At 46.4% G+C, this 10,983-nt stretch overlaps 1 protein-coding gene across 8 annotated transcripts in view; it reads left to right on the plus strand.

Annotated features, from left to right (window-relative positions):
* Positions 1–9,968, plus strand: part of plekhg5b (pleckstrin homology domain containing, family G (with RhoGef domain) member 5b) — a 67,820-nt gene extending 57,852 nt beyond the window's left edge. For 6 of the 8 annotated variants that reach the window (XM_035739026.2, XM_035739029.2, XM_035739021.2 and 3 more), the window contains 10 exons: positions 1,039–1,230; positions 2,320–2,490; positions 3,175–3,270; positions 4,030–4,341; positions 4,852–5,139; positions 5,295–5,414; positions 5,642–5,774; positions 5,985–6,255; positions 6,435–7,541; positions 7,803–9,968. In XM_035739026.2, the coding sequence (XP_035594919.1) occupies positions 1,039–1,230; positions 2,320–2,490; positions 3,175–3,270; positions 4,030–4,341; positions 4,852–5,139; positions 5,295–5,414; positions 5,642–5,774; positions 5,985–6,255; positions 6,435–7,541; positions 7,803–7,812 (2,700 nt within the window). In that variant the 3' untranslated portion in view covers positions 7,813–9,968. Of the gene's footprint in view, positions 1–1,038; positions 1,231–2,319; positions 2,491–3,174; positions 3,271–4,029; positions 4,342–4,851; positions 5,140–5,294; positions 5,415–5,641; positions 5,775–5,984; positions 6,256–6,434; positions 7,546–7,802 lie in introns of those variants that run through there. The other 2 variants (XM_035739024.2, XM_035739030.2) reach the window with 1 other exon arrangement.
* The last annotated feature ends 1,015 nt before the right edge of the window (positions 9,969–10,983 follow it).

Below are 10,983 nucleotides of genomic sequence, written 5' to 3' on the forward strand. Positions count from 1 at the left end.
TGTACTACAAAGATTGGTCGACACGGGGTTCTTGCGTGAAAGCCTTTCAAGAATCCCGAAAGGTAATACATTTTGAGCAGTGTTGTTTATAGATGGGTAGTGTAGATGATGTGCATCTAGAGAGAGAGAGAGAGAGCGAGAGTGGTTTGCTATTGCTCCTCTCCATCCGACAGTTTGTTTACCACACCACTGCTCAATGCCAACCAGCCTCTTTTGTGTGCATTCTCACTACGGATCGTGTACTGTCGGCGGAGACCTTATCCTCTGCCTATGATTTGTTAGCCACCCAGAATGACTTGACAGGGAAATAGTTGAGATTGAGAGCAGTGGATAAGAAAGCAGCAGTCAATCCCATGGAATTGATGTTCCTTTCTACTGTGACATGAACTGAACACGGGTCAATGGCCCGGCGACTCCCTAGTCCCCACTAGCAGATTACACTGTACTGACACACTGTCTCTCTCTGATGGCAAAAAAAACCCCAACTGTTTCCTCAGATACCGAGGCCTGAGGAGGCCCATGTTTGTTTTGGTTTCCCAGCCGGACGATGCTGGTGAATTGGATTGAGATTGTATGTTTGAGGCGAGCAGGCCAGCGGGAGGGCTTGCTTGCTCACAGGGTAGCAATAGTGATGGAGCAATGCAGTGGATTGATTCCAGCCGTCCGCCGGTTCTTATGGAACAGCGTCTCCCCCCCGGCCTGCTCTCTTTCCTCTGAGGTAATTAGTGTTCCGTCTCAGGAAGTGGCATTCCTTCCCTGTGGTCCTGTTTGTGTCTGAACGACAGTTAGGATGTTAGGATTGCTTTAACAGCTCTCCTGCTGATGTCATCATCACTTTTAAAAAATCCCTCTGTTTCCTGTTTATTCTCCTCGTGTATTTGACTTTTTTTCCCCTTCCCGTCTTTGCTCCTCTCCTTTCGCATGAGTTGCTATTCTTCTTACCGTCTCTTGTTTCTCTTTCTGTTTCGCTTTCTCTCGCTCTTCATGGTGACTTCATGTAAACTCGCTCTTAACACTGGTCTCTCCCGGTTCTTGCAGGGTCAGGCACGTCGCAGGAAGAACATAACGGAGTTCCTCGGGGACGCCAGCATCCCGTCTCCGGACTCCCTGACCGCACTGAGCAGCTCTCTGTCCAGTGTGGGGGCTGGACCGGACAGCTGGAAGAACCGCGCCGCCAGCCGCTTCTCCGGCTTCTTTAGCTCCAACACTGGAGCAGGGGCCTTTGGCAAGGTGAGGGGTAAAGGCCTGGTCCGGGCCGTCAGAGGGGAAACCTTATCAGCTAGTAGAGTGAGGGAGGTGGTGTGTTTGTGCGCGCCAAGCGTGTGCGTAGTGCGGGGTTCAAAGGCCATATCCACTCAGCTCCCAGTGAGATCACATCCCTCCTCTCCAAAGCCTCTGAATAGGCTCACATGGCAACCTTCCACTCAACAAATACATTAAGTAGCTGTGGTGGAAGTGACTTGTAAGAACAAAGGATTAACATGTTTTGAGGAATGTCTATTCAAGACCCTACTACGATAATAACATTCCACACACAAGAATGGGAAAAAAATAAGATGCAAAAATACGAAATGGCAATAATCCTTCACTTTTATCTCTTAAGGCTAACAAAGCACACACACACACACACACACACACACACACACACACACACGCGTACATTGTCCACCCTCCCCTGAAGTCATATCCTGCACAGTAGCAGATGTCAGAGGGAGACCGTGTCTGTCACTCTCCTGTCAGCTCCCAGGTCATCTCTATTCACCGTGGCCAATGGCCATCATCTTTAACCCTGTCAGTGGCAGGGCTGGGTGGGGGACCGCGGAGACCTGCCCCCTCTCCACAAAGCAAGGGTGAACCAGGGTCATACAACCAAATCCTGTATCCCCTTCAGGGGACAGGTCCCCAAAGCACAGTTAGCATCTCCCGCCCCCTTACCCAGCTCCTCTATTGTCCAAGTGATCTCAATGCACTGAGCTCATTTTCATACGTACGCATAAGGCTGCCCTGGCAGGACAATAGTCTGGGTAGCTGTTAAGATTGAAGAATTCAGTGGACTCTGAGGGTTATGCTTATGCAGGAGGTCAATCTGTGTTACAGTTTTCTTTAAGACAATAATAACCTCTATCGTAATACAGTTAAAGACACTGTTCCTGCCTCTCCCCTTCCTAAAATAATACTTGATTATTATTATTTTTACCTTTTGATTTAATACTGACCTTGTGATTTCCTCTAAAGGTGCTGTGCATGTGAATTACGTTCGAATGAAGCAGCCCAGGAGCTGTGGTTAATGACACGTATGGGTTTTCCCCATTCTATTAGGAGGTGGACCGCATGGAGCAGCTCCAGAATAAGCTGCAGTCGTACACTCTGTTTGGCCTTCCCAAGGTTCCTCCTCAGCTCTCCTTCCATCACGACTCCTGGGAGGAGGAGGAGGAGGAGACCAGCCTCACCCTGGAGGACAGCTGGACACAGCTACTCGACAACCATGAGGTACGGTAACATGAACACACACGAATACAAGCACGCACCAAAACAAACTCACCGAAACACACACTCATTCACTGACATTCACTGACATACAAATAACTAATACCTATTTTTTTTACTTAAAAATTGCACGGTTGGTTAGGGCCTGTAACTAAGCATTTCACTGAAAGGTCTACCTACACCTGTTGTTATCGGCGCACGTGACAAATCAACTTTGATATGATCGCATGCATGTAGCTACTCCCGTATTAAGTCATAAACTGTTCACAATTAGTTCCTGTTTTGGCCTGACAATCTCCCGCCCATCCAGTCTGGTGTTTCCCAGCAACAGGGCGGATAACGTTTACAGCCAGTGTTGTACAGCTGTTTATTAAGGTTAATGTGGAGTTGTGGAGTTGTATAAACGTTACCAGATCAATCGCGTCCGTCTCTCTTTCCTGGGCAGAACTCACACCCTTAGAGGATGGGCTCAGGCAAGATAGACCGATGTCTGATAAGATGCTGTGTGATTAGGGATCAGGATTTCAGATACACTCCAACTCAATTGGGGGTGGTGGTGGTGGTGGTGTGTGTGTATTGTGTTCTTATGTGTAACTCATGGATAAGGGAGTGTGTCGTCGTCTGTTCACATGGATGTGTATGATGCCATTACCTCATGAGTGTGTTTTTGGTTCTGTGTGCTTCCAGACGTTGACCAGACGCCAGTTCCATCAGCAGGAGGCGATCTGGGAGCTCCTGCACACTGAGGCCACCTACATCAAGAAACTACGAGTCATCACTGACGTAAGTGCCCTTTTACAAAGTAATTGCTTCTCTCCCTTACACACGTGTACCTCCTAGATCATTTTTGGAAGAACAACATAACCCTCTATGTCAAGTCCAAAGGAACTACTTCAATGTATCCTGCTAAGAGTTTTAGTTTGGTTAGGTGTGCTCTCTGAGTGCCGTTAGTGGCACGTATGCAGCGAGTGTACAAAACGTGCTCTTTCCGTGACCGACTGACCAGGGGAATCCAGGTGACAGCGAGGATCTCATATTGATCTCACTTCAGCCAGTGTAGATGAAGGGGAGGAGACTGGGTTAAAGAAGATTTTTTTAAAGCCCCGAGACATGAGTTCAGGTGGTGAATGGGCAAGACCAAAGAGTTTAAGTGCCTTTTGAACGGGGTATGGTAGTAGGTGCCAGGCGCACCGGTTTGAGTGTGTCGGGCTGCAACGCTGCTGTGTTTTCGGGCTCAACAGTTTCCCCTGTGTATCTAGAATGGTCCACCACCCAAAGGACATCCAGCCAACTTAACACAACTGTGGGAAGCATTGGAGTCAACATGGGCCAGCATCCCTGTGGAACGTTTTCGACACCTTGTCGTCCATGCCCCATGACAAATTGAGGCTGTTCTCAGGGCAAAATGGGTTGCAACTCAATATTAGGAAGGTGTTCCTAATGTATTGTACCCTCAGAGTACGTTGTCTATCTCTAGTGCAGTACTTTCCTATCAGATATCCCATATTGCAACCTGTTCTCCCATGTCCTCTCTTCCTCCAGTTGTTCCTGTGTGGGCTGTTGAACCTGCAGGAGAGTGGTCTGCTGACGGAGGTGGAGCCTGCGCGACTCTTCAGTAACATCCAGGACATTGTACGTCTGCACACGGCCCTGTGGAACCAGGTGATGCTGCCTGCCCTGGAGATGGCCCGGCAGGCCAGAACCCTCCTCAACCCGACAGACCTCCACCATGGCTTCAGGACGATTGGCTCCAGGTTTAAGCCCTACATCCGCTACTGTATGGAGGAGGAGGCCAGTATGGAGTACATGAGGTCACTGCTCAGGGACAACGAGCTCTTCAGGATCTACGTCACGGTGAGTCGCAGTCTGCCTGTCCTCCCGATCTCTCTTTCTCTCTCTTTCTTTCTTTCTCTCTCTCTTTCTCTCTTTCTCTCTTTTTCTCTTTTTCTCTTTCTCTCTCTCTCTCTCTTTCTCTCTTTCTCTCTTTCTCTCTTTTTCTCTTCTCTTTCTCTCTTTCTCTCTTTCTCTCTTTCTCTCTTTCTCTCTCTTTCTCTCTCTTTCTCTCTCTTTCTCTTTCTCTTTCTCTCTCTCTCTTTCTCTCTCTTTCTCTCTCTCTTTCTCTTTCTCTCTCTCTTTCTCTTTCTCTCTCTCTTTCTCTCTCTTTCTCTCTCTCTTCACACTGATGGTGTCAAGTTAAACAACTGCCCACCAAATACCATTTACTCATCTCACAAATACAGCACAGTCAACCAATATCAGATACCACTATTACGTTCTACATAGCACTTTTCAGTGTTGTTCATTTAAGTTCCTAGCCACATTTTCTTTAACTTCTAACTCCTGGTCTCTCTTTCCCCTGCGCAGTGGGCTGAGACCCATAAGCAGTGTAACCGGCTGAAGCTGGCTGACATGCTGGCCAAGCCCCACCAGAGACTCACCAAGTATCCCCTACTGCTGAAGGCTGTTCTCAAGAAGACTGACGACTCGTCGTCCCGCGACGCCGTCAGCGGCATGGTGGCGTGGGTGGAGGGCTTCATCAACAGCGTGGACTCTCAGATGCGCCAGCGGGAGGAGCAGCAGAAGCTAGCCGCCATCTCTGGGCGCATCGACTCCTACGAAGCAGTGGAGGGGAGCAGCGAGGAGTTGGAGAAGGTGGGCACTCACCACACTCTGGGCTGGCTTGCTGGGTATACCGGTGCAAGTCTACTGCTAGACGAGAATCTCTATTGAATTAGATTTTTAGTCCGGGTTGAAATTGTGTTTCTGCTTGGTGTGTAACTCCTTCTTCTTCTTGTCTCTCTCCTTAGATCCTGCGTGAGTTTAACCGCTTCGACCTGATGGCTCCTATGAGAGGCACATCACCAGAGGAGACCAGACAGCTCCATTTGGAGGCGGCACTGCGCATGAAGGAGGGCAAAGACAGCAGGGTAAGTGTCTGGCTGGGCTACTTTGTAACTGCTTTTACCTCATTATAACTGTCGCAGGCTGAGAACTACCCACGGTCATTGTGATAGAATATGTCAATGACCAGGGTGATTGGGGAGCAAATTGCTTTCATAATATTTACTTATTTGATTTAGCCTAGTTTATTGTACTAGAATCATGACAAGTGACCTGAAATTGACCTGGAAGCAATTCCCCATCCTTCCCACAGATGGAGGTGTACTGCTTCCTGTTCACAGACCTGCTGCTCATCACCAAACCAGTGAAGAGGTTAGAGAAGGTCAAGGTGATCAGACAGCCCCTCCTCATCCACAATGTTGTCTGCAAGGAACTCAAGGACCCTGGTGAGTACCAGCATGCAGCTACATTTAAACCGGGGTTCAAGGTATTTGTTTTCTTTCACATACTTCATCTGTGCTTAATTAAGCATGTCTGGCACAGTGGAACCACTAGAAAAGTCCTGAAAGAGATATTCCTTCCCACCTGCCACTGCAGACAGGCTCACGCAAATGCTTGAGAAATGTGTTTAGATTAGCTGTTCTTTCTTACTATAGGCTCCTTCATTCTCATCTACCTCAATGAGTTCAAGAGCGCGGTGGCGGCCTACACTTTCCAGGCCAACAGCGCCACCCAGGGGCGAAGCTGGGTTGACGCCATCTGCAACGTCCAGAACCAGCTCCAGAGAATGCGGACTGAGGAGGTTCTCAGGCAGCAGGTCACCCTACAGCGCCGTCTATGCGGAGAGGAAGAGGAGGAGGAAAACAAGAGCAGCAACTCCACTTCCAGCTCCCCCTGCATGAGGAACAAAGATCAGCAGGGACCAAGGTACAAACCCAAACAACGACTTAGACATCGTAGAGTTTCATTCTTCTATAAGGACACTGTAGATGTTGATTGGATCTGTGCAAATATTATTTCATGTAAACATTATCATTTATTGTTAGTGTTTTATATTACTAGAACCATTCTCATCAGTCTAACATTTTGGTCTCTTTCTCTTCCAGTCATTCGGATTGCTCCACAGAGACCCTGTCAGTCATGGACATAGGAGAGGATTCAGGGGAGCACCAAAACCCCTCAGCCACAAGCACAGACTCAGGAGGACCCTTAGAGAAGAGCCTAGACTCTGGCACAGTTACCCCACCTACTGGGCCTGAGCCCCTGCACTGCAACCCTGCCAGCACCCAGGACAATCTCGCCGACCGGGACCCTGAGCCAGAGCAGGAGGGTGTTATGGAGGGAGGGGAGGTTGAGCTGGAGCCTCAGTGTCGCTCTCTGTCCATGGACAGTGCCTACGGTACCCTCTCCCCAGAGTCCCTACTGAGAGAGCTGGACCTGCAGACACGACCAGGCCAGAGCAAGGGAGAGGAGACTGAAGAGGAGGGAGGGATAGAGGGACACGAGGTGGGGGTGGAGGTGGAAATGGAGAGCGAAAAGGTGGTAATGAAACTGATGGATGAGGAAGTGGAGAAGGAGGATTCAACCTCTGTTGGTTCCCAGCTGTCAGTGGTTCAGTCTTTGAAGCCTCGGCGACGCCCCCCGGTTACTGCCCGCCTCCGCAGCCTCCAGAGCCTGAACATCAAGTCAATTTCAGAGGACAACCTTCTGCAGCGTTTCCGTGACAACGCCCCTGTCTCCCGGATACAAACCCGCAGCCTTACAGCCCAGGACCAATCAGAACACAGGAGCGAGAGGGCGGAATGCCTGGTCCACAGTAAGAGCCTATCAGCCCAAGACCTTACTGGGCTGTTTAAGACTGACCAAGACTCAGAGCCTGAGTATGAGGACTTCCTGAGTATGAGCATGCCTTCTGGTAAGCTCTGTGACACCCTAAGGAAGGCGGAGGCCCGGCAGGTCCAGAGGGCTCTGGCTGCAGCTGAGGCCTGTGAAGGCAGCAATAGCCAGGCTGACGGCAGCAGCTCAGATGGGGAGACGGTGGGGGCGCCCTCTGGAGGACACGGGGGGAAGTGCAGTGAGTCGTTCACAGCCGGTTGCCCAGAGAAGCAGTCATCGCCCAAAAGAAGGAAGACCCATCAGCACAAGAAGCTGACCCTAGCCCAGCTCTATAGGATACGCACCACCCTAGTGCTCAACTCTACTCTCACTGCGTCGTAAGTCACAGCTCACTTTATACATGGGTATCATGTCTATACACCTGGATGTGCTTTTTGGGCTTCCATGTGTTCTACTAAATTCTGACACTATGCAAGCTATGGTTATTTACAATCACTACCAAAGTAGAAACCACAGAGGAACTCTTTCAGCCAAAGTTCTAATAAAGAAATGATCTTCAGGATACTGCCTTTTACTACTCTATATAATATCAAAGGCCTTGTGGTAATCAATCTCTGTTGTGTGTTTTCTGTTTCTAGGGAGGTGTAACCACTCTGGCAGACAACCAACCAACTAGTGGCAACCTGACCACAAAGAGGAACCACACTCTATGGAGTCTGCGTAGAGGGGACTGAATTCCTTGTGACACAAATGCACTCTCTCAAGCTGCCTTCTCCCTTTCCATTGCCTGTTGGACAGTGTCTGCTGCACGGTTTTGCAATCGGACAATACGAATATTCTTTGATGTTGCATTTGGTTTCAGTTTATTGTGTGGGATGGGAGGGAAAAGGCAAAGAGACATTTAACTGCTTGCACTTTGTAACGGACGGACAGAGCGTCGAGGGGAGCTGAGGCTGGGACCTTTGGGGGGACAGTGGACTGGACAGTTACTGGTGTAGGGTAACACCCTATCGGACTACCCTCTAAAAAGAGACTGAAAGAGGGGTCGTCCAGGCATAGATCTGCCTGCTTCTCTCTGCAATGGACCGGAGTGGATCAGAGAAGATCTAGGAAAGGCTTGGGTGGCCCAAACACTCTTTAACTCTTAAAGATGCACTCCGGGATCCAAATTCATAACATATTGCACACATTGGTTTCATGGCATATCACACGAATTGCAACATTCGAATGATATATTTAAATTGCAAAATGTGTAATATATCACGAGATGGATGACACAGTAGACAATTGGATGGCGTAGTACTCAAAAAATGTGGAGCGCTTTTGGCTCATGAGCACCACTTTCAAAACTACTGGCTGAAATTATGCAAAGGTTGGAGAATGCACCTTTAAAGTAACTACAAGAAAAGAAAAGGGCACAATGTCTGAAAAAAATTGCTCTCTAAAATGTGTTTGGTGATTTGCAGCAACTTGGATGGCCTGGTATATGTTCTACTCCTGGTTTGCTTTGATGAAAACAATTAAATGTTGCACAATTGTATCTTTTTGTTCAATAGACTAATCACTAAAGGGATGACTTTACATTCACAATGCACACTTAGAATGAGTTGTGCGCGTGAGTGCGTGTCTGTCTGGGTGTGTGTTGTGGGTGTGTCTGTATGTGAATGATACATTGTCCTAAACTCCTGATTGAATCAACATGATTTCTGTCATGGTGTTCATCCTCTTTGAGTGACATACCCAATGATGTTAAGACCTAAGTACCAAGTAGATGTCAAACTAAAAGTACACATAACAAAATACAGTGTTCCAGCAACAAGTAACAGCCACATATTGCGTCATCAACTACTGTGTATTTTCAAACGTACAGAGCCGACAATTTATTTTCAAAATTGCCGCATCTAAGCATTAGAATAGACCGAGTAAATTCTGGCCTTATTTTTTATTTTATTTTTATTTAAAAAGAACAACATTTTCTACTATGCTGGTGCAATTTGTCAGTCAATAGTGGTGGTATGATTTAACTACAAAGACTAAGATAATTAAATGGCTTCCTGTTCTTCAGTGTTTAGGAGCAGAAAGATGAACCCTTGGTTATTAGGTGGAATGGAGTTGTTTTGGGAAATGTAACTACACTAAATGTAGAAAGATTTCAGCATGCACTTACAACCTGCAACCTACATGGAACAAATGCACGGTAGAATGTGGTGATATGTAAAAGAGCAGTCTGTACACACACAAAAAAATACTATTCCATGTAACAATGAGCTTGGAACACCTTTTGAGACGTTGCATATTTTGTGTTCCTTTAATGTAACACATTAACGCAATACAGTGACTTAAAGAGACTGAACAACGGTTTTGGGGGTTGCATATGATTTGTGAATCCGTTTTCTTTGAATGTCTTTCTGTCCACACTAACGGGAACAGTGATTTGGCGGGAGCATTGACCACCATAGTACATTGACATGGTCAAACTGACGTTCAGCTTGTGTTTTATTGATTGATTTAATATGCGTTCTCTCAACCCCTCCTCCTTGTCAAATATTGCCCAAACCAAATAGTTTAACATTTGTTTACTTCACCAGTTTTTGTTTATTTGTAATATTTATTAAGCTTGCCATGTTTTATATATAAAATATTGTTTATATTGTTTGATTTCATGACTTGTACATTTTGTGTTGGTGTACACTTAATGTTTTTTTGTATCAGGCATGATGAATCTGCTATGAACCAAAACTATTTGATCTCCCTTTTCAGGAATGTCTCTTAAGTGTCTTACCAAATAAAAAAAAAGCATCAAACATTTTGCTTTAGAGTACATTGTGTGTAGTGAAGTACACCATGGATATTACCTTTTTTCTACAGGGTGGTAAGTAGCCTAGCGGTTAGAGGTTGAGCAAGTAAGCAGAAGGTCAGTCGTTTGAATCCTGAGCTGACTAGGTGAAAAATCTGTCTGTGCCTTTGAGCAAGGCACTTGACCCTAGTTGGTCCAGGGTCGCCGTTGATAATGGCAGACCCGGGCCGTGACCCGAATCTCTGAAGGTGTCTCAGGGAGAGTGGGATATGCAAAAGACACATTTCCAATTCACATGTGTATGTTAAAAAGGACAAATATAAGCACCCACAAAATTATTATTATATCACTTAATAAATGTGCATTTTTCACCACAAAATAGAAGTCTGACTTTTATGTTGTTATTGAACAGTAATGGGTGGGCTGTGTCTCAAATGTCTGAAATGGAGTCAAATCACAGCCTCGTGCACCTGGACTAGCAAGTGACTTCACGTGTATTTACTATAAACTGCCAGCAGATGGCAGTAAGAATCTGTGTGGTGCTACGTTATGCAGTGCCTTCGGAAAGTATTCACACCCCTTCACTTTTTACAGATGTTGTTGTGTTACAGCCTGAATTAAAACATTTAGATTTTTGGTCACTGGCCTACACACAATACCACATAATGTCCAAGTGGAATTATCTTTTTAGAATTTTTTACTAATTAAATCTGATAAGTCTGGAATCAAGTACTCATACCCTTTATGTCAAGCCTAAATAAGTTCAGGAGTAAGAATGCACTTAACAAGTCAAATAAGTTGCTTGGATATTTAACATGATTTTTGAATGACAACCTCAACTCTGTACCCCATACATACAATTATCTGTAAGGTCCCTGTTGAGCAGTGAATTTCAAACACAGATAGAACCACAAAGACCAAGGAGGTTTTCCAATAACTCGCAAAGAATGGCACCTATTGATAGATTCTTTTTGGGGGACAACAACAGGGCACTAAAGCAATACTGCTAAAAAATTTGCCAA

The sequence above is a fragment of the Oncorhynchus keta genome, chromosome 27, assembly GCF_023373465.1.
Source record: "Oncorhynchus keta strain PuntledgeMale-10-30-2019 chromosome 27, Oket_V2, whole genome shotgun sequence".
In the NCBI taxonomy this organism is placed as follows: Eukaryota; Metazoa; Chordata; class Actinopteri; order Salmoniformes; family Salmonidae; genus Oncorhynchus; species Oncorhynchus keta.